The sequence below is a fragment of the Alexandromys fortis genome, unplaced genomic scaffold (assembly GCF_014885135.2).
Source record: "Alexandromys fortis isolate MF-2015 unplaced genomic scaffold, M_Fortis_MF-2015_v1.1 scaffold_16, whole genome shotgun sequence".
NCBI classification, from domain to species: domain Eukaryota; kingdom Metazoa; phylum Chordata; class Mammalia; order Rodentia; family Cricetidae; genus Alexandromys; species Alexandromys fortis.
In genome coordinates, this window is record NW_026067893.1 from 11957627 (window position 1) to 11984580 (window position 26954).

The 26954-nt window shown below is 44.8% G+C and overlaps 1 protein-coding gene across 2 annotated transcripts in view; it reads right to left on the reverse strand.

The window, feature by feature from the left end:
• Cfap58 (cilia and flagella associated protein 58) overlaps positions 1 to 25660 on the reverse strand; it is a 120802-nt gene extending 95142 nt beyond the window's left edge. Inside the window, exons 1-5 of one of the 2 annotated variants that reach the window (XM_050145021.1) lie at positions 25224 to 25660; positions 10685 to 10966; positions 8079 to 8227; positions 2383 to 2539; positions 1485 to 1679 (exon numbers count right to left, since the gene is read on the reverse strand). In XM_050145021.1, coding sequence (XP_050000978.1) covers positions 1485 to 1679; positions 2383 to 2539; positions 8079 to 8227; positions 10685 to 10828 — 645 coding nt within the window. In that variant the 5' untranslated portion in view covers positions 10829 to 10966; positions 25224 to 25660. Of the gene's footprint in view, positions 1 to 1484; positions 1680 to 2382; positions 2540 to 8078; positions 8228 to 10684; positions 10967 to 14613; positions 14758 to 25223 lie in introns of those variants that run through there. The other variant, XM_050145016.1, reaches the window with a different exon arrangement.
• Between the last annotated feature and the right edge of the window lie 1294 nt (positions 25661 to 26954).

A 26954-nucleotide genomic window follows, 5' to 3' on the forward strand; every position in this document is an offset into this window, starting at 1 on the left:
AAGCCAGCCGGGCCTAAGTTGGGAGGGGCGGGGTGAGAAAAGACAGATTAGAACCATTAATGTCTGTATTATCGTAAATGGCCACAAGAGGGGAAGCATTAGAAAAATGACTATATTTAAAATGTATAAAGACAAAGAACGGCTTTCTCAACTGAAAATGAAACCTGTCAGTCACTCTATGGCATTGAGAATGAATGGTCCGTGGGCCACTGTGAGAGCCGTGATGCCAGAGGTGTCTGGATGTGCCAGTACAGTCCCTACTGGCCACGCTGAGCCCCTGAAATGGTACTAGCACAAACAGAAGTTGAATTTTACATTATTAATAGATGTAAACTCTAATATGTTTAATGGTTATGGACACCACAGAACCATAACTACATGGTGACTTCATAACCAACAGAATATGGCAAAGTGAGATAAAAGAAAAAAACCCACTCTGTGGCTTCTTTCTCAGATGAAAGTATTACTTGCTTAGAATTTAAGAGATGGAGAAACAGCTGAGAAGAGGCCCGGGGGCTTTGGGGTATCAGCAACACTCTGTCTTCTAAGCAGACTGCATGTGAACAAGGTTTGATCACATGTTGGAAATACATGAATCTGCATACTTGTGACATATATGCTTGTCTATGTATACATTATCCATCCATGAAAGGTTTAAAAGAAACTAATGTAAAGGCAGGCATGATGATTAAAACCTCTAATCTCCGCTACTCAGGAAACAAGGGGAGGAGGATGGCTACCTCAAGATCAGAATGGGCAACTGGGGGAGACCCTGTCTCAAACAAAAAAATGAAAAGAGTTTGAAGGGTGGGATATTGTAGTGGGGTAGAGTGCTTGCTGGCACCTGTAAAATCCTATGTTTAACCCCCAGAACTCAAAAAAGAAAAGGAAGGGGGGAAAAGACTATCTTTGAATACCATTGAGGGTTGGGAGCAAGAAAATAGTTAATAAATATTCCCTAAGACTCATTGGGACTGGCGAGGCCATGACGCAGGACTGTTCTTCCTGGCTGTTCTTTCAAGGACTCAAGCTGGATTCCCAGCACCCACACGGCAGTTCACAGCTGTCGGTAACTGCATACATGTGGTAGGTATACAGACATACATGCAAGTAAACACATGCACATAGAAAGATTTAATTAAAAAAAAAAAGAAAAGCAAAAAACGTTCAAATCCCGGCTAGAGCAATAAGCAGCATGTTCCTGTCGTAGCTACTGAATTGCACCTACTTGGCAGGGAAATCACAAAAATGTGGGCGTGGGCTGTAGTTCAGAAGGCAGAGGGTTTGCCTGACGTACAGGAAGGCCTGAGCTCTGTCCCCAGCATCAAACAAAGCACACAGGGTTGTGCCTGCCAGTAATCCTAGCTGAGAGTCAGGAGGGTCAGAGGTTCAAGGTCATTCTTAGCTTCACACTGAATTTGAGGTCAGCCTGGGCTGAAACCACCAGAAAGGGAGGAAGGGGGAGAAGAGAGGCAGCCACTGACCTTCTGCTCTTTGAGCTGCTGTTCCAGGCGCTGGAGCTCCTCCTTGCTCTTCTGCACGTATTGCTGCAAGGCTTTGATCTCTGTCTGCCTGCTGTCCATGTCCATCTGGATCTGCTTGAGCTCTTTCTCCAGCTTTTCCTTCTTCCGAGACTCCCTGGACGCTTCATTCTGACGGTGCTGAATTTCTTGTTGGAACTGTGGGGAAGGGTAGGGAAATGAGAGGTGAGCGCTTGCAGTGGCGGGTCTCCATCAGCCACAGGCTGCCCTGGCAGGATCTGGCTGTAGCATACTTCTGCTGCACACGCCTCTGTGAAGCAGCCATGCTGGGGCCCTGGGTTCGGAGGTTCGGAGGTTCGGGACTGTTCTGTGTTGATTTTCAGGACCTTGACACCAAAAGGTCCACCCTGGCTGTACACAGCAAATTCGCAGATGGTAATATAAAAATCAACCAAATGCAGCAGCGCGGAGCCCTAAAGATGCTAAATATATGCGTTAGGAGGGGCGTGCTACCGGAAATACAAAATTGTGTTACTTGATCCTGGGCATTGCTAAGCATGCTGGTTACAACTTGATGTTCAAAGTCTGTGAGAAGTCCTTTCCTTATCTCATGCTCAAAATGTCATTTTCTTACAAGAGTCTGTCTACTCTTGTGATTTATCTTGGGAATTACAGAGAAGGTAGAAGGATTCCTTGTTTCATGTCTGGGGCAAGGACACCTGTTTGAGCCTAAACCTTAACAGAGCCGAAGGGACTTCTCAGGCAAAAATGGGCTCAAGAAACGGGGCCAGGGAAATGAGGCAGAACAGAGGACGCGAAGAGTCACGTGAGAGAGGAGCTAGCTGGGAAGCCAAGCAGGAAGGACGGCCCGCCCTCCAGAACGCGCACGCCGTGAGCAGACCTGGTTGATACTGTGTTCTGCCTCTTCCTTGGCGCGCTCCGTTTCCAGCTGCTGTTCGGTGGTCTGGGCTAGGTTTTCACGCAGCTTCACCACTTCCGACAGGAGCTGATCGCGCTCCTTTGTCACCTCTTCCTTGAACTTCAGTAAATCTCGGATGCTGAAAAGGAAAAACACAGGGATCTGGCTAAGTGGCCAGTTGTTCAAGGGTCCCCAAGCCCCGTCTTCCTAGGAGGTCGATGTGGCACACTGTTCGGGTGATAAGTGACAAGAGTGGGGGCTGATTGTGAGGCGTTTGCTGAAAGGCAGTGACAGAAATAATAAATACAGTAAGATTCTTCTATGTTTTAGTAAAATATAGCGTCTATTCCGCTGTGTCTGGTGTGTGCGTGTGTTCGTGTTCTACAGACACTTCTAGAAAGACAGATACTAATCATGTTACCAATTATCTCTGAGAATCATGATTTAGGGTGAAAAAATCGGAGGGATGGGTTCTTCCGTAGCTGTGTTACTAGGATCTGTTACAATAAGACCATATTGTTATTGTCAGCTCCTATAATAAGCACTGAGGAGATGTCAATTTAGGAAATTATTTATCTAACATATCCACTGGGGGGCTACGATGACACCAAACGTCTAAAACAAAGCATAAATATAACCAGATAAAACGCATCGCCAATTTCCTTTCCATTCACCCAAAGAAACCAGCTTCTCCCAAGGGGCAGCCCACAGAAAATGTTCCCCAGAACAAACTTTAAAATGAGGCTTGCTGCTGGGTTCTGGAGAGATGTGATAATATTCATCGATTTGAATTGTAAACTAAATAGCTTCACATTACAAAATCCATTCCATCTGACTCGCCATGACTTCCTGCAGAACTGGGGCTTGCCGGGTGTGACGCCCTGTGTCCGGTGGGACTTTTGTGGCACAGGAAACTCAGAGGGAGACAGCAGACGCTAAGAACACACCCCGTGGAGTCCTGCAGCTGACAGTCATCAAGCATTTGACAGTGCTCACTTGCCAGCACCCTTGATGGAACATAAATGTTTAATAAGGAACATTCCAGCCCCTGCCCAACTGCATCTGCAGAAATGAAACCTCAACTCGAGGGTTGATTTGAAGAGAGACCCACAACTGAGCACGCTGTTGAGGCTCGGACTACAAACTGCACCTGCTCCGCCCATTCTCCTCCTCGCCCTGCTCCGCCCACTCTCGCCCTGCCCCGCCCATCCTCCTTGCTCGCCCGCCCTCTTCCACTTCTTGTTAAAATGATTCCGGTCTGGATCAGCTCTCTCAGGTGGCTCATGATTAGTTCTCCTACCACGAGTACAACATTACAGAGACCGTGTTTGGTTTTCTGATTTCCTCTCCCAATGCCTCTAAATACAACATCCTTCAAAGTTGGATCAATAGAGCAAGAAAATACAAGAAACTGAAAGAGCAACATTAGGTTTGGCTAAGAGTGTCCAAGGAATTGAAGAAGACACCAGAAAATGGAAAGATCTCCAATGCTCCTTGGGTAGGTAGAATTAACATAGTAATGATGGCAATTTTCCCAAAAGCAATCTACAGATTCAATGCAATGCCCATCAAAATCCCAGTAAAATTCTTTATAGACCTCGAAAGAACAGTACTCAACTTCATATGGAAAAAAAAAAAACAGAATAGCCAAAAAAAATCTGTACAACAAAGGAAATTCTGGAGGCATCACAATCTCTGACTTCTAACTCTACTACAGAGTTACAGTAATGAAAACAACTGGTATTGACATAAAAAACAGGCAGGAGAACCAATGGCATTGAATCGAAGACCTGGATATCAACCCACATATCTGATCTTTGACAAAGAAGCTAAAAATATAAGATGGAAATAAAGCATATTTGACAAATGGTGCTGGCATAACTGAATATTAACATGTAGGAGAATGCAGTGTACAAAACTTAAGTCCAAATGGATCAAAGACCTCAACATAAAACCAACCACACTGAACCTCATAGAAGAGAAAGTGGGAAGTACACTTGAAGGCATTAGTACAGGAAACCACTTCCTAAACATAACCCCAGTAGCACAGACACCGAAAGCAACAACTAATAAATGGGACCTCCTGAAACTGAAGCTTCTGTAAACCAAAGGACACAATCGACAAGACAAAATGGTAGCCTACAGATTGGGAAAAGATCTTCACCAACTCCACATTGGACAGAGGACTGATTTCCAAAATATACAAGAAACTTAAGAAACCTGACACCAAAAGAACAAACAATCCAATGAAAAAAAATGGAATACAGACCCAAACAGAGAACTCTCAATAGTTGAATCTTAAGTGGCTGAAAGACACTTAAGGAAATGGTCAACGTCCTTAGTCATCAGGGAAATGCAAATCAAAACAACTCTGAGAGTCCATCCTATACCTATCAGAATGACCAAACATAAACACTGATGACAGCTTAGGCTGGCAAGGATGTAGGGTAAGGGGAATGCTCCTCCATTGATGGTGGGAGTGCGAACTTGTGCATCTCCTTTGGAAATCAGTATGGCGGTTTTTCATAAAATTAGGAAACAATCTACCCCAAGACCCAGCAATACCACTGTTGGGTATATACCCAAAGGATGCTCAATCATACCACAAGGACGTGCGCTCAACTACGTTCATAGCAGCATTATTTGCAATAGCCAGAACCGAGAAACAACCTAAATGTCTCTCAACCAAAGAGTAGATAAAGGAGATGTGGTGCATTTACACAATGGAGTACCGCACAGCAGAGAAAAAAAATAATGACATCTTGAAATTTGCGAGAAAATGATTGGATCTAGAAAAAGCCATATTGAGAGAATTAACCCAGATCCAGAATGACAAATATAATATGTACTCACTCATAAGTGGCTTCTAAACATAAAGCAAAGAAAAACCAACCTACAGTCCACAACCCCAGAGAACCTAGACAACAAAGAGGACCCTAAGAGAGACATACATGGATCTACATAGGAAGAAGGAAAAGACAGGATCTCCTGAGTAAACTGGGAGCATGGGGGTCATGGGAGAGGGGAGAAAGGGGGAATGAAAGAGAAGAGGAAGGGAGGGGAGAAAATGTGTAGCTCAATAAAAACAATTTAAAAAAAGAATGCCCAAGGAGGTGCACACCTGCTCCTGGTGTGGGGCACTGTGTGCCCTGCACTGTTCTAGCTAGACTCTGGCAAGGCTTAGAAAGTTCTGTTCCTTCAGGAGCTTTCAGCTCGAGTGGGTGAACTTGTCAGAACTTGCTTTTCTGTTGCTAAGACCATGACCAAAGGCAACTTGGGGACGGAAACCTCTTAGGCCCATCATGAAGGGAAGTCAGGGCGAGATCTCAAGGCAGGATCCTGGACACAGAAACTGCAGCAGAGACCGCAGAGGGGTGCTGCTTACTAGCTTGTTCAGCATGGCTTGCTCAGGCTGCCTTCTTATACAACCCAGGACCACCAGCCCAGGGGCGGCACCACCCACAGTGGCCTGGGCCCTCCCACATCAACCATTCATCAAGAAAATGCCCCAGAGACTTGCTTACTGGAAATTGGAAGGAAACATTTTCTCAACTGAAGTTCCCAGATGACTTAGTTTGTGTGGGGGTGGGGGAGAAACAAACTAATTAGCACAGAAGCCTGTTAGAACCTTTTAGTATGATGTAACCAAGGCCATACTGGAAGTACGTGTTGGATTCTGTAGAAACAGAAAATACAGCAATTCTGCCTACCTGGTCACTGGCATCTGGAGGAGGAGAGGAGGTGGAACAGAAATTCTGATTGTAACAAAGTGTGTTCCCCGTGGGTTTAAGGTTGAAAGGACTTTGCCAGGGGGAGAATGGAGAAAAGGCATCGTGGGCATGGGGGGGGGGGGGCATGCTTGTGCAGAGGTGGGAGTTATAAGCCATGACTGGGGGATGGCTAGGCATGAGGCTAGACAGGCAAACTACCCCAGACATTTGAAAGGCTCTGAACGAGAAGTTCAGGAATCTGTGCTCTATCCTTTGAGTATGGGTAACCCAGCAGGGACAGGGACGGGTGATGTGTGCTTCAGAAACATACCTCAGGTTGCAATGGTGGATACAGAGGGAGGTGTCTTGCTGTATACAGGGAGGCCAATTAGAAAGCAGAGAACAGGGGTGCAGGCCAGGCAGCAGCACCAGCCCCAGGAAGTCAAACCAAGAAGACAAAGATTGAGGGATGAAGGAGTGGCAGGGTGAAGAGCAAGTCAATCCTGCCTGGAACCTGAGCAGGTAGGAAAGACAACGATGGGATTAGTTGTGGAGGGTAGGTAAGAGCTGCTGGGATGGGGCAGAGAGGCCAAAGTTCCATTCAACACCAGCTTAAGAGAGACAACTGCATTCTAAACACGCATCCTTACACCGCAGTAAGTGTAGCTCGCGCCCCTCACCAAAGATACTTTTTTTTTTTTTTTTGTAGCAGACAGAGACCAGTACAGAAAGACACAAGTGGTCAAAATGCAGACAGCAACTGGCCGTGGGATGTCCAACCCCAACTGACACATCTGCAGTGCAACTCTATACTGAAAGTCCAAGGAAACTTGCAGAAGAGCAAATAGAATTTAAGAGCCAAAGGATGAGGAAATCTGCTTCAAGACAGTGTCTTCTGTTTAAGGTAGGGTCACATCCAGGAATTATCAACCGTATGTTTGCCTAAACAAGATCTGAAAAAATGGCAGCACCCAGTAGGCATTCCAACATGGATGGGGAAAAACTCGCAAGGCCCCAGCCCTAGATGAAGAGCTACAGGGGGTTGGGGGATGCTGAGACAGGGAGAATCGTCTTCTCCCCAGGAACAAGCCCCTTGATAGGTTATCCAAGGCCAAATGGTCAGTGCTAAACACATCTACCTATGAGCAACACTAAATGGACTCGGCAGGTTGCATTTATAAATTGTGTGTGTGTGCATGCACGTGTGTGTGAATGTGTAACATCAATAATTAAAGACTAAACAGTCAAAATAATAGAAAGGTAAAGCTAAAACCCCTACTCACTCAGAAACTGTAGTAGGGTTTCTTCTCGAGAAAGGTGGAATGTAATTTTCGGGTAAGACAAAGAGAGTCTTTGAAAGAAGAGGCAGGGGCTGGAGAGATAGATCAGGGGATATGAGAGCTGGCTGCTCTACTAGAAGGCCCAGGTCTGAGTCCCAGCACCCACATGGTGTCCCACAACCACCACAATATAACTCCATTCCCAGGGGATCTGATGTCACCCTCTGGATTCCATGGGTACCAGGCATGCAAGTGGTGAACAGACATCTGTGGAGACAAAGCACCTATACAAATAAATTTTTTAATAATTTACTTTAATTTTATGTTTATTGGTATGAAGCTGTCAGGTCCCAGGGAAATGGCGTTACAGACAGTTGTGAGCTACTTTGTTGGTCTTGGGAATTGAACCCAGGTCCTCTGGAAGAACAGCGCATGCTTAACTATTGAGCCATCTCTCGACTCTACAAATAAAATTTTTAAAATAAATAAATCTTTAAAAACTAAAAACAGGGCTAGGCAGAAAACAGTTTTTAGGAATCCCGAAAAGGGGAATTTTGCAAAACAGAGAACCTTTTAAAGAGGTGCAGTTCAACCACAGGCTCACGGGGCCAGACTGCACCAGGCCGGTGCACTCTGAAAGGGCCCTGCAGAGGCAAGGTCACACACTCTCAGCAAGGCTTTGACCTACTTGCTATCCTGGTCCAGGGACAGTCCAGACCCCTGCTCAACTAGTTTGGTCAGGTTCACTATCTCCTCTTTCAGGGCAAGAATCGTCTCCTTGGCCTTCTGCTCCTTATCGTATGCCGAGTCCACCATCTTCCAGGCCTTTTCAATTTCCTGATGGGCCAGAGAGTTTCAGTGAGAAATAACAAATGGGATTCCAGATGCGAGCTAAACCTGCACAAAGAACGGCACTATGGCTGCGGTGTGCCCGTCACTATGGGGAAAGAAGAGTGTGCGTTGCATGGTACGTGGGGATTTGGACTAACTAAACTGTTCGGTGTGAGTGGTCGGGAAGAGGACACTAGTCCAGGAGTGTTTTTCCTGAGTGTGGCTGCAAAGTTTTACTGAGGCAGAAATACTTCTGAAAAAGTGATAAATTTTAAAGTTTTTAAATGAAAGCTTATATGCTTAACGGATTCTTAAAATAGTTCTGTTCCGTAAGAGATGATCATAGATGCAATCCTTAAATTAATAGATTGAAAGTAACTCTTGATAATTTTGCAAATAAAACAAATATATTTTAGGCAAGCAGGGGGATCGGAGTCTGAGGACGACCCGGGCTACATAGCAAGTTCAAGGCCAGCCTGAAAATATTTATATACATACACACATACACATATGTCCGCACACTTATATAACAAACATACACACAACCACACTGTGTGTGCGTTGTCCTCATGTCTCAGGTGAGTGCCTAGATGCTTTAGAACATCCCACAAGGTCACTTTTCTTTGCTGGCACCAGACTGTGCACAGCAGTCTTAGCAATTCCCAAGCCCAGATCCTCGTCCAGTGCACATTAGACAAGCGCTCTACCTCAGCCCGTGGCTGTTTCTAAGAGAAGGAATCTCACTGTGTGCCTCAGGCTGGCCTGTTTTCTTATTAACGAATGCTCGTGCTCAAGGGGGAACGGAACTGTGACTTCGTTACTGTTGTGAAACGCAGTGTGGAATATTTACACACACCCTCAAAGGTGAATTAGCACTGTGCAAATAAAGGAACACCATAAGCATTTGTCCGCACTAATCTTGAGTTTGTCCTGCCACTGACCTGTCTTGAAACATTTTAGTCAAGTAAAATTTGGGCCCTTTATATAAATAAAAGCCTATAAAATTTCGATGAAAATACTTAGCTTTTATGTTGACAAGGGATAAAGTGGTTGTAAGGAAATAAATCTAAGCTTACTCTTATAGCACACAGAGAGTTCTCTGGTGTAACCACAGCACATCCCTTTGTGACTCAGTGGAAAATGTCAACTTGTGAGCTCTGTCCTGACAGAGCAACCACATGCACACCTGGGCAACACAAGTGAAGGCTATCTAAATGAGAATATGATTACGGTTTTAGCCCAACCAATTTCGCCAATTAGATTTTCATCCATTTGTAACTTTCATCTCCAGCGCTAAAGTTTATAATAAGGAGTGCTTCTCCAATTATAAAATGAATTAGAGTTTTCTTATATTACTTTTCCATCAAGAAGAAAATGGCAGTAGCAGAAAGAACCATGCTAGCGGAGAGCAATTTCTAAGAAAATGGGTCAGTCATGTCTTGTACCGGTCTTGGAAGTTAATTTGAATCGGATGACATCTGATTGCATGCTATCAAGGGAATTACCTAAAACATTCATGAATTAGTTCCCAGAGTTAGAGATTTAATTGTGAATTAATATATCTCAACCTCTTATGACTTTGAGATCAACAGGGAACATTAATGTTTTATCTTCAAGATAATGCAATATACTTAAGGATGAAAAACACAGTGTGGAACCAAGGCAGACTTCCTCCAGATTTCACAGACCAAATCTCCGGTTCTCCTAAAAGAACGTTTGGAGAGAAATAAATAAATAAACAATAAATTTAAAAAAAAAAAAAAAAACAAGGAAAAGGACACTGGGAAGAATGAGCATGAACATGAAAATCATTCCCTGAGAACTCACAAAACAATCTCTCCTGGAGCAGAAGAAAGAGGAGAAATGTAAAAATATTCTTTTAACCAGAGCAGGGCTAGGGTAATAGCTTGCCACAAAAACACAATGACCTAAATTGTGGTCTCATCCTACTGGAGGCACAAACTTCAATCCCAGTGTGAGGAAGGCAGAGGCAATGGAGCCACGGGGCCAACCCAAGCAGTCAATCTAGTCTAATCTGGAAGCACCAGGCTGGTGAGAAGCCCCGCCATTCTAAACAAGGTGGGCAACATCTGAGAAACAACTCTAAGTCTCTGTCCTCCACATGAGCACACACACACACACACACACACTGTCAGATGTATACTCATCAACAGAACATTCCGAGAGCCCCAATACTGCATTTTATATCTAAGTCTTTTGGCTAACCCTTTGTTTTCCAGAAACTCATCAGTAAAAATGAAGTTCTCCATTCGCTTTCAGCATGGTAAGCCTCACCAGGGCCAATTACTTTCTCTCTAAGTGAATACTCTTCCCTAGGCTTAATGAATATCTATATTATGTAAATTTTGACCTGATAACTCATGTCTTACCAGTCAGAGAGCTGTCAGTGTAATGGACAGGTGGCGTTTGAAAGTCAAGCTCATCTGCGTCTAGATCACTGACCTTCTTGAGAGACGCGATGGTGGTCTGGTCGTCCTGAGAAAGCTTCAGGGCGGTGGCCACCTTGGCGGAGTTCACCACAATCTCTGCATTCAGCTCTCTGCATTTGGCCATGAGGCGCTTCTCATTGTCGTAAGACTTTCTCATGATATTGTGAAGTTTCTCATATTCAACCCTGAATTTTTCCAGACTTTTGTCTCCCGAAAGCTCATTGAGGACCTCCTGAAAGTCTCTTTCAATTTCTTCAATCGCAGTTTCCTCCAGCACGAGTTTTTCACCCTTTTCCTGAGAACAAGAGCAAGGGTGTTACCCTATTACTGTCATGAAATGGCTGCTGGTACCCCAGAGTGATAACCCCTCACACACGCAAAACCAAAGCCACCAGCCAGCAGAAACGTTGAGAAGTTTTCATCCTCCTCCTCTGATGTAATTATGTAGTACATATGCATACATATATGGCATTATAATTAGTTGATATGAGGTCATGCCCAAGAAAGATAAGCCTTAACTTCAATAAGATAAGCATCCTTAGCAGATTTGAACAAAGACAGAGAGAGTGTAAAGACAGCTTGCACTGACTCGGTTAGAATCCAAGGAAGGCTAAACATTGTCGGCTACTTCCAGAGACTAGGAAGAGACAGGGGAAGATCTCACTCAGGGTCTCAAAGGGAGCATGACTCGCCAACATCTTGACTTTAGACTTCCAGCACTGAGACCTGGGAGACAAAAGATTTCTACTGTTTGAAGTCACTGTTTGGGGCACTTTGTTCTGGCTGCTCTCTCAAATGAACAACTACTTAGTAAGTACAGCATAGCAGCACTAATAATGATAAAGGTATGGTTAATGCATTCATTCATTCATTCATTCAACGAATGTTTATTCAGTACCCTCGATAGGACAGTTCTGTGGTGAAGCCTATTATAAAGGCAACCGAGGTAAGGCACAAATGGTCCACCCGCAGGGTATTTCTGTTTCACTGTAACTAGTCGAGTCTGCCCTGTAGTATCAGAAATATTCAATCCCTGCCATCAAATGCATTCTATGTTCTTCAAGAACACATAACAAGACTTACTCCCAGCAGTGAGAATAAAGCACATTTCATGAAAGAAGTGGTACTCGAGCCACTTGAAGTAAGAAAAGCCTTCTCACAGTGGCTCTAGGGAAAAGATCAGTCCCAGCGATGGCAATGCCTGAGGGGAGCTCACAGCCACACAAGTGCCCGACATGCCCACATATAAGAAGGATGGCAAGGAGAAGAGACAGGCTGGGAGGCGGAATGACGCGCTAAGGCATATGGATTCGTGTTCTGGCAGCTGCAAAGACCCACCCTGTTGTCCTCTTGTTTAATTGTTGCTTCCTTTTAAGCTATGACTATCCTAGTCAGCATAACCCACACCTCCACCCCTACCAGCGGTGGTTCTGCTGCAACAGTCGTAGCCTGGGGAAATTTTGTTCCCTCAGGTACCAACTCTTTCAAAATTATTAAGAGAACTTATCTAAACCTCTGTCCCTCTAAAGAACTCAAGATTCAAAGGTTGAGGTAAAATTCTGCTCCCCAGAGAGACTGAATAGCAAGCAGTTCACCTAGCTCACCTAGCTCACCTCCTGAGACTCTCAAGAAGTTCTCATTGCCCCTCCTTAAAAACCCTTCTCCACCTGGCTCCTCCCTACAACTTCCTGACAGCTAGATTTTAACGCAGCCTCCTGACTGCAGGTGAATTTTATTTAATAAAACACATCTTTGCACCGTTAAACAAATATTCCAGAGCATAAACAAATGTAACACACCTTAAAATAACATTTTACCACACACCCCAAACTTCTAAGGGTAGATGCAGCTTGCAAGCTTTATTTAGCTTTTCACACTATGCTCAGATAGTCCACACAAAAAGGGCGTAACGTCCACTGCCCACTGCTCATCAAAGAAACCAAATGAGGTAATCTTTCATCTCAATGATAATAAAATTCTAATCCACCCTGAAGATCCTAAGTAGCCTTGTTTGCCTCTTCTCTCAATGGGCATAGTTTGCGCAGTATGAGGAAGATTTATATATAGTCATAGTTTAAAAAAGAAAGGAAAAATGTGTACAGTTAATTAAATCCCTACATGTGACTCGCAAGACAAACACTATGTTTAGAGATTTAAATGTGGCGCCTGCAACACTTGGCTTAACAGCTTTAGTACTGTTTTAAACCCAACAGAGGTTTCCTTACTAAAAGCAGATTATTGCATGGAACACAACTCAGCAAATGCTCGAAGGAGGAAAAGCCGTATTTAGCAAATGTGGTGCTACTGTGGCTCCATCTCACTGACGCAAAACCCGAGTCATCAACACCAGTCCACCACAACAGTGTCTGTGCTCTAACCTTGAGAGTCGTGTGAATGTCAACATTTGACCAGCAGCCCTAATGCTGATTCTTTTGCGCCCAGGTTCTCCCCTGTATGCCTGAAGTTAGTATAGGAATGGAGAAATATCAAAGAAACATTCTAAAGAGACTTTTATGAACAAAAGAGATGTATTTTCATGTTGCCATCTCAAAAAGTATTCTATTCAAGGCAAAAGAAAAATAATCTCTTAGCTCTGACCTATGGGCAGTTGGTATCTACACTGTGGCCAAGCGTGATGGAGCGTACTTAAGAAGGATACCGACATGAAGAGACCAGATCGGAGGAACTGTGGCATTCCATCATTCGCCTACAGAGGGTCTGCCGTGTGTCAGGCAGTGCCCTGGGGTCTGAGGCACAGTCCTTGTAAGGAGGAGAGAGCATTTAGCATTCGTGGAGAATAAAGAGCAATGAAATACGACAGAGACAAAGAATGGAGGAGGAAACCCTCAAAGCAAACAACGGAGGGTAGCAATGGGAGCTAGCAGGACCAAGAGGAGAGGATGGGAAGCAAGGAGACAGGAAAGAGACTAGGTGGTGGGGAGGAGGGATGTGGACACAGGCTCATGGGTGTCATGAGAGGAGAGTAATGACGCCTGGGAGTGGGACCGATGTGGGGGACCAGGAGTCATAAAGAGACATTAACCATGAGAAGGCTACAAAGGAAGACCAGGCATTGAGGAGGTGGAAGGGAGGGTGGATGCAGAGGCACAAAGAACACAGAAGAAATAGGGCAAGGCATGGAAGTGGCTAGGAGATGCTGGGACTAGGGCCGGCTTCACAGATGTGGGCCCATTCAGTCACACGGGATCCAGAAGACTCCTACTTTGGCTAAATTCTCTGCTGTCATGTCTTAAATTTCTTAATAATCTTAACAGAAAGCTTTTCACTTTACTCTGGGTCTCACAAATTAAGCAGCTGATTCTGGCTGGAAATTGTGTAATAGGTAAGGTGGGGGTGGGTCCTGATAGATCGAAGGGGAATTTAAGACCAGGAAAGATGAGAACTCTGAATGTCAAGTGGTGGCAAGGATGTAGGGCCATTGAGGTTTTAAATGAGAGGAGTAATGGACAGACAGGTTACTGAAGGGTGCAGAAATGAACCCTCATCAGTGAGGCTGGAGATGAAGTGCCCTATAATGTGGGTGAGAGACGGAGGCTGCGAGACGTTAACACACGGTCAATGAGAACACAGGGCAGTGATGATAGACTGAAGGACCTTGATGGAAGTGTATGACAGCTGGGGAATCAGGGTGTGACAGGTGGACGCATTAGTGAGCAGGGTGTCGATGGGACATTTTCGATAGCCTCTCTACGCTAACACCTGCAGTTCAGACTGTAGGGTGCGAGTTGCGGTCTGGGAACTTATGAAGGAGCGAGAGGAGTGGGACAGAGCCAAGGGAGAGAAGCGCGAGGGTGCAGACAGCGAGGGTGCTGGTGAGGGGGGCCAGAATTAGTGAATGTAACAAAGGATGAGTTCCAGTAAGAGAGAGATGACAGGGAGAGGTCGAAGCGAAGAAGCAACAGAGGGGCGCTGACTCCTGACCTCCGTCATCCTGACGCTCTTTGAAGGCGGCCGCAAAGGCTGCCGTGGAGATCAGAAAACTGGGCTGGAGTCTGGAGAAAAGGGGCTGTGCACTGCCCCCAGTGTCTAAAAGGGCGACACGCTTTTTTTTTGATCGCCAGCCTGGCGCCGAAAGCCGGCGCTCGGCGCGTCTTCGGTCGCCAGGCAACCGCCACGCCCCCGGCCGCTGAAGCAAGGCAGACGTTCGAAGGGGGCGGAGCCCCGTAGGTCGGTTCGTGGGCAGTGGTCTGCAGAGAAATTTGCAAATTTATTCTGAATGGGGTGGAGCCAAGGAAATCTCTTAGAGGCTAGGTGGAGTCCATAGACCCAGGAGAAAGGAGACCGGCGTGCACTGAGAATACTATGAGCTGGGATAATCAGTCTTGCTAGGCAACTGTGGTTTTCTTTATTTCTTTTTTATCGCTACCCCTATTCCTAACCTCAAACTCAGTCCCCCCAAAGGTTGATGAATAAGTGCCCTTGTAAGCATCTATGTATGTTTTAATCAATAACATTTTCAGTGTGTTTTTTTAACTTAATATGTTCTTGAACGTTATAAATCGTCTTATATTCTTTTTTTCACTCAGCGTTCTTTTCTAGGGACTATCTTTTTTTTGTTTGTTGGTTGGTTTTGTTTTATTGTGTTTCGAGACACGATTTCTCTATGTAGCCTTGGCTGTCCTGAAACGCTGTAGAACAGACTGGCTTCGAACTCACAGAGATAAGCTTGCCTCTGCCTCCTGGGTGCTGGGGTTAAAGGTGTGAGCCACCACCACCTGGCTTTTAGGATCTATCCTCATCATGGTCTTGTGTCCTTTGCTTCTGATAGCTGACTGCTTGGAATTTCAAATTGGAGATTATTTCAAATAACACGCGTTATTCCCTTTCTCAAACATTGCATAAAAAGGCTGCCTCCAGATCACCAATAGCCTAGTAAAATAGCCCTGACCATTATTGTCTGATGTTCTTTTTATAGACCTATATGTAAATTCCCCTAAAATGATATTGATGAGCACAAGATTGTGCACTGGGAAGTCCAGGGAATATCACATTAGAACATGTTTGTGTGTCCTGCTCAAAGAAATGCAGTCAAGGGACCACAGAGGCTAAAACAGAGTTTCTGCTTTCCCTTCACACCTTCCTACGGTAAGTTCCTGCCTCCACCTCCCGCATAACCCACAGGCAGCCAAAGCTGTGCTCTGTAGCCCACTCAGGCACCTGGGAGGCTGTGACGTGTGGCTAGCTGGAGAGTGGGCCTTTTCACATCAGTCTGCCTGCAGGTGGCTTCTGCTTTCCGATGACAACAGTGTCTGTACGAACTTAGTGGAAGGCAGTTACTTAATGGCACCAAGTGCTGTTAGATTGCGGCCACAAGCTGCTTTAGCGTGTGCTGTACCACGTGTGTGTTCTGTGTTCCAGATTCAGCACCTCGCCGGTCTGCAGAACTGTAGATTCATAAAGACCCATTTAGCCTCAAACAAGGGCTTTACAAACGCTGGTTCATCTACTTAGCCAGTTTCTTCAGGGTCGACTCTCTCACACCTACATCATCGGGGCCAGCTCTGCTGTGTCGCCCAGGCAAGGTGCAGGGGCCACTCTGCCGAATGCCGCAGTTGGTGAGGGGCAGGAACATCTCTCCCGCTCTTATGACCTCCTCAGAGGCAGCTCTCTCATCTGCCGCAAGCAGCGAGGGGCAAGAGGACGCAGCTCTCCCCTGCCCATACATGGGACCAGATCGCCCATGTTCACATTCTCAGGGCCTGTCCACCGCACCCCTGTCAATAGGGACAGCTCTGCTGTGCTGCCCAGGCAAGGTGCAGGCCCACTTTCCCGAGTGCTATAGTCGGTAAGGGGTAAGGTCATCTCTGTCACCCACCACAGCTGGCAGGGACAAGGGGGGAAGCACCTTTCCCTTGCCCTCATCACCACGTGGCGGACGAGAAACAAAATGACTTAATTTGGGGAAATTGCTTTTATTATTTTCCTACCACCCCTCCTCAGGATGTGTCAAATTGTATATCTTAGTATTAGAATGTTTGGTTTTTTTTAATTGCTGTTTGAGTTGCTGACTTGAGTTTCATTTTTTAAAAATTATTGCATACATTTTGACTTGGGATTATGACAGAATTGCCAGAAATTTTGCAGTGGCCCTAAACAAAATTCTGGTTTTTTTTAAACTCTGAATGCATGTTTAGTGGAATTTGGAATTCTCAGTATTCGTGATTAATAAAAACAAAATAGGGATGTACTCTGAAAAACTCTGGAGGTGTTTTATGTCCTTCCAGGGATGAAATGTTAGCTGAGGTTAGCTCAAACTAAGCAAGCATGCTTTTGTTTTTAATATATGCTAAAATTAAATGCATACTTCAGAAGCATTTTTAAATAAATTTCTTTATGACTTATTGTCAGTAAATGTTTGCTATATATGCATACTTTATATACTTATATACCAAGGGTCATGAAAAAATTTCTTGTCCTGATTGCAGACATGCCAAGGCCACAGAGAGAGCAACCAAGTTGAGAAAATATAGATACTGTTATCACAGCATGACTTATGATCTGGGGAAAACACAGTTCCCAAAGTGGGCAGTCGGGGATCCCCAAGGGAAATGGGAGACATGCCACGTGTTCCGCTCATAGAAATGAAGTGAGATCCAGACAGACATCAGTAGAAGTGGGGAGATGGATAATAGATGGAATGAACGCTTGAACAACTCAGTTTACGTTGATGAAACAAAATGATGTCCCATTTTCTGGTCTTGGGAACCGGGCCACTCTGCTCCCCGTGTTGTTGCAATAAAAAGCAAACCACTAGGTGGCATCATAGTACAAAGAGTCCTCACCGTGCACAGCCTTGAGGACAAACACCCAAGATAGTTCAGCTTCGAATTTGAACAAGTTGCTCAGTTAATCTCTTTCCTCCTGAACACCTGCTCTATGCCCAGCCTATACTGCGTATGGTGAAGAAAGAGTGCGAAAGAGTTCAAGTTCCCTAGATGAACACGAAGAAAATGGAACTACGCATGCCTCCTTCCCTCCCAAAGGAGTCCTCGGAACAGTCGAAGGTAGGAGGGCATAAGAAGTGCAGGAGGGGGATGAGAGGCTACCACACCCTGTGATCCTTGGATCTTTGACCTTAGTTCCTTAAAGATGTGAAATTGGAAGCTCCCCGTGCTTCTCCGCCTAGAATTTTGAACCAGCCCACTCCCAAGCTGGAATGTTCCAATGTTCCTCTTTTCGGATCTCACATCCCAGTGAACTCTTCCCTGGCAAGAACATGCATGCCCTGTATTCTACTACATCTGAGACTATCCTATAAAGGTAAGAAATTCTCAGACCGTGCAAATGGTTAATACCCGGTCTCTTCGCAAGGCAGTTGAACAACAAAGGCCGAAGATCATCATATAAACCTTGCTCAGCCTTGTACTCAGTTGGGTTGGGTTTCTGTCTCTCTCTGTCTCTCTGTCTCTCTGTCTCTCTCTCTCTCTCTCTCTCTCTCTCTCTCTCTCTCTCACACACACACACACACACACACACACACACACACCAAATCACATGTTGAAACCTTAACTCCTCGGAGCTGAGAATGAGCTTGTATTTAGAGGCCAGGCCCTTGAAGTCACGAGTCATGATTAAAGCTAAAACAAGAACATTGGGGCGGACCCTTATCCAATCTAACCGGTGTTCCTCTAAGATGAAGCAATCCGCAGTACAAGCAGGGGCACGTGCAGAGACAAGAAAGCCAAGGAAGAGGCCACATGAGACGGCAAACTTGCTGACACCCTCATCTTGGACTTCGATTCCCCAGTATTATGAAGAAACAATTGGGTTTTAGGCCTCTAATCTACAGGCCCCCTGGTCATCTTAGATGACAGATCAGATTCCCAGCTGACTGGTGTGTGAAGTGTTAGCTCTGGCAAGCTAACGTATCCAGCCACGCTGCAGGGTAAGTAACCATTGAGTGAGCAGCTAGTGAAAGAGCTCCCGGATATGGAAGTGAGGGATGTCATGGCACCGTGGGGCACGGGAACTGAGGTTGAACGTTAAGAATAAGGGTAGAAATATGGGAGAAAATAGAAGGAATCCCAACTATAGGAAATAGCATGGACACATACCAGGGCAAAACTGGGGGAAAAGCCTCCTGCGAAAAGGGTGAGATCTTGGACTAAGGAGGTAGCTCAGCACTTAAAACCATCACCTGGTTTGGTTTCCAGCACCCATATTCAAGGGGTGCACAATAACCTTTAACTATAGCTCCAGGGATCTGACGCCTCTGACCTCCAGCACATATGTGCACAGACACACACATACACATAAATAAAAATAGAAGTTGTTCTTTTAAAAGAAGAAGAAGAAGAGAAGGAGGAAGAAGGAGGAGGAGGAGGTCCAGTCCCTATCAGGGACCAGTGAAGATTGTTGATAAGAGGGTAGAGAGGTATGGAGCAACAGCAGAGGAGTTGCCCCAAAGTCAAGGACCAAAGACAGCCACGGATTCGCCTGTTTGTTCTGCAGGCTAACTCAAATATTGGCAATTCCTCTGCAAGCTTCTTGTTTAAACCTGAGTACAACAGCCTCTTATCAGTGCCCTCCTCGGACTGCTCAGTGTGTGCATAGCACAGCTGTAACAACAATTTCATGTAGTGAGTACTGTCCTCATCAATGACACGGAGCAAGACGATAAAGCAAACCTCCGGAAGAGCAGAACCGCTAACCAGCAACTTCCCAGCACAAAAGGCAAAGCAATCACATGCCGTAGGAACTCACTCCTCAAGGATCATGGACGACCTGCGTGCCAGGAGGGTGGAGTCTGCACAGTCCACAATCTCCAGACAAATAACTTCCACCACGAAGTGCATGCCTCCCTGAAGCCGGGTGCTCTGGCTTGCTCCATCTGCCTCCCGTTGCTGAGTGTGGCCAGGTACCCACAAGAGGCCGAATCTGTTACATTTTCCTAGGAATTTATATTTGTGGTCACAAGTTGCCAGTCAAACACTGCTGGAGCCTTGATGTGGGAGTGATTTCTTATTAATAAAGAAACTGCCTTGGCCCATTTTATTGGATAGAAAATTAGGTAGGCGGAGTAGACAGAGGAGAATGCTGGGAAAAAGAAGCTGTGTGAGGAGTCGCCATGATTCTCCCGCTCCAGACAGACGCAGGTTAAGATCCTCCCTGGTAAGCCAGCTCGTGGGCTACACAGAATATTAGAAATGGGTTAGAACAATATGTAAGAGCTAGCCATAAGGAACTGGAACTATCCGGGCCAGGCAGTGTTTGAAAGAATACAGTTTCCGTGTAATTATTTCTGGGCATAAGCTAGCCATGCGGGCGGCCGGGTGCCGGGGACGCAGCCCTGCCGCTCCTATTTCAACAGATGGCGCCCAGACGTGATGGGCTAAATCCACTTAAAAACCTGAGAAGGCTTAAAAATAAGGGAGAGAGAGTTTAACACAGATTTTTGCTGTTTTGTTGGTGGCGTGCTGTAGAGAGATTCCTGATTCAGCTACAACAGCAGAAAAATAAGCTACATCATTTTAAAGCGCGGCTTCCTGGGGGCTGTGCTGCCAGCATGAACTCTGGCTTTAAAGCATTTCAAGGCTTTTATGGGACTGGATGTTTGTGTTCCGCTTGGGATCGGAGGAGAGTGCTCTGAGACCGTGCAGATGGCTCAGAGCTCCCCGCCTGCACCTGGGCAGAAGGCAGAATCAGGCTTAGGCAGGCGGAAGAGCATGGCGGATTCCTGCCGCTATACAGAGACGCATTTTCAGACTGCGCAGTGCTCTGCATGTCAGATTTGGCTGTAACTTGGATGAAAAGAGTTTCTGTGCTGCACACTCAGTCTCAGAGTTAAACTGCTGAGTGCGGCTCCAATGTGGACTTGCTGTGTGCCTGAAACTGTGAATGGTTCAGGGGCACCAAATGACTCTGAGGCAGGAGCGGCTGCTCCATGCTGAACTGTGCTGATCTCAGGCAGGAACTACCGTAATTACCTTAAAACCGTGCAGTTAAGGTTTAGACTGGGCAGGACACAGGCAGTACCGTATTACCTGTAAATGGTGCAACTTAAGTTTTTAAGAAATGCTTAACATTTTAAGAAATGCTCCTGTATAGTAAAGAAATTACAGATTCACAATAAAACAGATTCAGACACTGTTGGATAAATGTACGTAGGCTTGGGAAAGAGAAGAAAAAGAATATAAAGAATAAAGTTAATGTCTTAAAAAGAAAAAGGGTAAAGTCTTTAAAGAGACAGAGTACAGAAGTACAGAGAGTTATAGATTAAAAGAAATAAAGAAATATAAGCCACGTAAAAATGGAAAATTCACAGAGAGTCTGGATTATGTACATTGTGTTTTCTTTAAAATTTTTGACTGTGAAGGAGCTAAGTACAGAGAGACATTTCATTACATGGGCTGCCAATCTAAACCAAAATGGATATAAGGGTATTATGATTTCAGAATTTGGGTCTAAGGATATGATGCTTTGGAGAGGGTCTTCTTTTGTTTTTGCAGAGGATGAGACCCTGTGGATTGCATCTATTCCGATTTGGTATGATAGACCACGCCCTCCTGAAAGGTTGCTGTGAATACCCTCAAAAAATTGCTTCGCTCAATTGCCAACTGAGATGAAACTAGCATACAGGTTATATCATGAACAACCTAATTAACGACGCCCCTATTCAGCAGGAAGCAGTTTGTAGAGAAAAAACTACGCCCATGTTCCCAAATATTGTTTATAAATGTTCTTTTACATTTAAAGGGGGATATGATATAGATATGAATAATTTGCATTGGTATGGATTTTATGGTCAATTTTGTTATATGTATATGTATTTTTGATCTTGATTAAGGTATTGTGATTGTGTAGTTCATTTAAAAATGTAATGTATAATTAGGAAATATAGGTTGTTAATGGATAATCATCGCTAATACTTAAGCTTGTAGTCATGTTAGTTAGATTTTCTAGATATATAGAGAGATATTTTAGTTAGATAGGCATTCTTCATATCTTTCAAAGGCTGCAGAATATGGCATTTAAGATATTTTAATAACTTAGGGTTTTTCATGACAATGAGACACATTTGCTCCTGGCAGCACCAATCTATTTCAAGAGGAAGATGGGCATCGAAGAGAATCCTTATGGAGTTTGATAGCCATTTGGGCAAGAAACTGCTCTTGCCTGGACTGTTGCATAAACTGGACACAGAGAACCCGCAGAGAGAGGACTGCTGAACTTGCCTAAAGGTGAGATGACCTTTTGGGGTTCCTGCTTCATGAAAGAGTCTGTGAGACATTCTGCAGGACACAGCAAAAAGTGACTGAACTGTCTTTGGAATTTCTTGCTTGATGAGAATGTCTGCTGGATACTATGGGCCTGTAGGCCGAAGATGGATGCCCCAACGGTACAGAGGAACTTTGGGTGACTGTCCAGGCAGCGAGATGTCTCTGTCATTTCTAGAGTTTTCTTATTTCTTGTTTGATAGGTAATATTATATCCTTCTGGAGTCTTTGATGGAGTTGAAGAATGGTTAGTTATAGTTTTCCTTAGTTATGATAAGAGATAAAATAGATATAAATATTGTAACTGTAATTCTTACTTGATAACTGTTTTGTTATATGTAATTTTACTATGTTAAAGTTAAAGCCTTTCTTTTTTGTTTAAACAGAAAAAGGGGAAATGATGTGGGAGTGATTTCTTATTAATAAAGAAACTGCCTTGGCCCATTTTATTGGATAGAAAATTAGGTAGGCGGAGTAGACAGAGGAGAATGCTGGGAAAAAGAAGCTGTGTGAGGAGTCGCCATGATTCTCCCGCTCCAGACAGACGCAGGTTAAGATCCTCCCTGGTAAGCCAGCTCGTGGGCTACACAGAATATTAGAAATGGGTTAGAACAATATGTAAGAGCTAGCCAATAAGAAACTGGACCTAGCCAGGCAGTGTTTAAAAGAATACAGTTTCCGTGTAATTATTTCTGGGTATAAACTAGCCATGCGGGCGGCCGGGTGCCGGGGACGCAGCCCCGCCGCTCCTATTTCAACAGAGCCTGGAACTTGACTTGTCAAGGACAGGAGAAGCAGAAAAAGATGGACTTGGGAGAGAAGGAAGAAGAAGAAGAAAAAAATGAAGTCAGGTATGGTGGTTCATACCTGTGATTCCAGCTCTGCGGAAGCTGGAGTCACAAGTTTGAGGCCAACCTGGTTACACAACCCAATCAATCTCCCAGACCTATAAAAGCAAAACCTTGCTTCAAATTCTTTTTAAAAAATTATTCAAACAAACAAAACAGAAAAGAAGAAGAGGAAGAAGAGGAAGAGGAAGGAAGGAAGGAAGGAAGGAAGGAAGGAAGGAAGGAAGGAAGGAAGGAAGGAAAAGAAGGAGGAAGGGGTAGGGGTGGAGGAGCCACAGACTCCAAAGAGGGGGCGACAGAGGCAGCTCCCGTTTCTGATAGGCCCCAGGGAGACTCTGCAGCGTCTGCTTTCCTGGGTTCCTGGCTGCTGCATTCTCCAACATCACTTTCTTTGTTTCAACTGAATAAAAAGCGTTCTCATTGCCTAGGTCCATGATCCACCCTCCGAAAAACACGCCCTGACTGACACGGGTCCTGTTTTCTTCCCCACTGCTAGGTTTACTGTCCGTGGAATCTAAAACTGCATCTGGGCCCCCAGTGACACCATAAGAACCGCTCCAGCCATCATGTCTAACATTTTCCCCCCAGGCTGTAGGGAAGATTAAAAGCCCGTGTGTTACAGAAAATTGGTATCATTTATCAGCCAACCCCTTGGTCACCCTAGATGACAGAACTGAATCCCAGCTGGCCAGTACTCCCCAAAAGTGGGCACGGCATGTTTTATTCCTTTAATCTCCCCTTTTCCAGCCCACTGCAAACCTAACTGAACATCCTCGGAGCATCTGACATCAGCTCCCAGAGGGTCTCCAGACAAACTCCCCTCTTGGTACCTAAGGAAGCAGTGAAGCTCAGACAGATGGATGGGGAGGATGAGAAGGTCAGGAAGGAGGCGGCAGCTGAAAAGAAAATAGCTCTCGCTACCTCCAGAAAAGGAGAGAGTCTCGTAACCAGGACATGTCACCTGTCTGGAATGTGACTAGCTTCCCAGCAGCTGTTCTCACTCAGGTGAGGAGACCCTGGGGCACAACTGGTTAGGCCAGCTTATTCGAATTCATGCATCTTGCTCAAGAGGCCAAAGTTGCAGGCTCTGTTCTTACTGGACTGAGAAGGACTCACACAAACCAACTGGCCAAGGCTGGTGGCACTCCACAAAATATACACTCCATAAATAAATAAACAAACGCTTTTAAGCTAACACTTGGCTACTTCTGATGCTGGGTCAAGTCCTACTATCCCCTGAATGGGCTGTACTTTCAAACATCTCCCGGCTTTTCCGTTTGGTTCCTGTTCTAGATGGGTTTATAGCAACTTGACACAAACTAGACTCATCAGAGAGGAGGGAGCCTCAAGTGAGAAAATGCCTTTGTGAGGTCCGACTGTAAAGCATTTTCTCAATTGGTGATAGATGGAGGATAAAGTCTGGAGGAAGAGGTGCTGGTGAGGCCTGGATGTGCGCCACGTGCTTGTAATTAATATATGGAACTACTAAAAATATGTAATAAACATTAAACGTAAGAGGAAGAGATATAAGGAAAAAAAGAGAGGACTATCACCCTAACTCACTCTTATCTAGCATGCATCATGTCAAAATAATCTTTTAATGGCTCAAATCATCAGCTTCTCCAAAAAAGAAAACTAAAAATGAAAAGAATAAAACCAAAGCAAAAATGAATAAAATATACAAAGCAAAGTCTTTTAAAACATGTCTTTCCGTTATAACATACTTACCTCGTGGAATGCACTGAGCTGTAAAGTTAAAAAAAATATCTTTATAAGTTTGACAGCTCTTTGTCTAACTATTGGAATCTGATTCTTCTGGTGGTTTGACTAAGAACAGTCTCCATAGGCTCATATGTTTGACTGCTTGACCCTTGGTTGGTGGAATAGTTTGGGGAGGATTGGGAGGTTGGAGGAGGTGTCACTGGAAGCAGGCTTTGAGGTTTCAAGCTCACAGTTCCCGGTTTGCTCTTTCCGTCTTATGCTTGTGGATCAAGGCGTAAGCTCTCAGCTGCTGCCCCAGCACCATGCCTGCCTTCCTATTGCCATGCTCCCTGCCATGGTCATGGACTCCAACCCTCTGGAACTGTGAGCCCCAAATAAACTCTTTCTTCAATATGTTGCCTGGGTCATGACATCTCATCACAGCAATAAAAAAAGTAACTAAGACAAGTCTAGTGTGTCTTCAATAAAAAAGATACAGTGTAGTGGTTCCAGCCGAGACTCTGGAGTGTCTGTCTGGTTGAAGCCCTAGCCGTCATTCTCTTAGCTGGGTGACTTTACGTCATTTAATCACTCTGGGCCTTAATTTCTTCAACTGTTAAATAAAGATCTAATGCTCTCTGCTACATCAAAGTCTTAGGAAATTTTGATGAGTCACGCAGAATAGTTAGAGTAATGCCTAGCATGGAGCCTAACCAGTCACTGGTATCAAAACAGCAACGTATCTATCCTTGAGTAGCAGGCTTACCTTCTCCAGCCTTGTGGTCCTCAGCAGGCAGCCTCATAGGCCCTCTGCCTCTGAGAGTGGTTTCCTGGAGCTGACTTAGGAAAGAAACAGCCAAAAAGAAGTCATCCATCTCGTCGAACTGACACCTTTGAGGTCTCAGCAAAACAGCATGTTCCAGGAGACATCCTGTACGTGAACTTGCTGTTATCTCTCAGAACTCCAGGCAGAATGGAATCCAGGGTGGTGAGGGACAGAGTCCATCATGCAAAGTGCCCTTTCCCCTCCATGGGCCCTGTAACAGCTCATGCAGCTTCCTGTCTCCCCCACTGTTGAGCATTTTCCTCTGCAGTTTGGGATCATCACAGCTGGGGGTGAAGAGGAAGTCTGTCCGCATGCATTCAATTATTTAAAATTCCAGTTATCTTGACTTTGCAATGGAAAGTGAAGCTGCCCCACAGTTAGCCCCATGTTTGTCACAAGCCGCCTGTCACTGTGGAATTTGGACTTCGTCTCGCACCTACGGGCATGAAAAACTTACATGCGTGCAGTGTGCACATGTACCTGAACTCTGCCCCTCAGAATTCTGAAACAAGCGCATTTCACACTCTAGCCCCCTCCAATCTAAAGCAGTCTTCATTTGAAAAGCTGAAAGCCTCTGTTTGGTGACATGGGCTTGAAAGTCAAACCCTCAAAAGGCCATAGCAAGAGAGTTCTCAGTTCCAGCCTGGGCTATGCAGGACACATGGAGAGTGGGGGGGTGGGAGAGAAGGGAGGGAGGGGCCGAGGGAGGGATGAAAGGAGGCATTCCTCTGGTTCTGAGCCTGAGGATTTCTAGCACGTATGTTGCTGATGGTTTGGGAGCTGAACATCAGCCGTTGTTTTATTCATGTTGCAGGAGTATTTGTTTATCTTTGGACGCTGAATTCCAAGGACTGTTTAACATTTGCTGTGAGTTTTCGATTTTTCTCTCATGATCTGTTGGTGCTGTAAGTTGCTGAGGTTCTGTTTGCTAATGTTTTTATTTAAGATTTAATATTTATTTTAATTTTATTTTATTCTATGTGTATGAATGTGTCTGTGAGCATGTATTTCTGTGTACCATGTATGTGTGATACCCAGGGAAGGCCAGTAGAGTGCGTTGGATCCTCACATGGTTGTGAGCTGCCATGTTGATGCTGGGAATCGAACCTGGGTCCTTTGCAAAGGCAGTGCATCTCTTACCCAACAAAGTTGTCTCCCCAGCTCTTGTTTAGGACTTCTGACACAGAACCCATAAGTGAAATTATTACTTTCTTTCTTTTTCTTTTCTGTGGATTATTTCATTTTTATGTCATTTTTATACCTTAAAAATGTCTTGAGATTATAATACAACTTCAACATTTCCTCCTTCCCTTCCTCCCTCTAAACCCTTCCATATATCCCTCCTCACTCTCCTTAAAATCCATGGCCTCTTCTTTCATTGATTGTTATTACATACACACAAACACATGCATGCATGCATACATACATACATACATGCATACTTGTATACCATTTGGTACTGGACATACACGTGATGTGCTCTTCTAACATATGTCTACTGTCTTAATGGGAAACCATCCAATCATTGAAGTTTTTAAGTGTAAATACTGAATTTTCCTGAGCATATGTAGCTTTTCCGACCTGTCTATGCTCTCCTCTACATTCTGACTATGGCTGCCACAGTCTCCCAGGACTGGAGATCCAACCCAGGCTCTGAGAAGATGCTCTGTC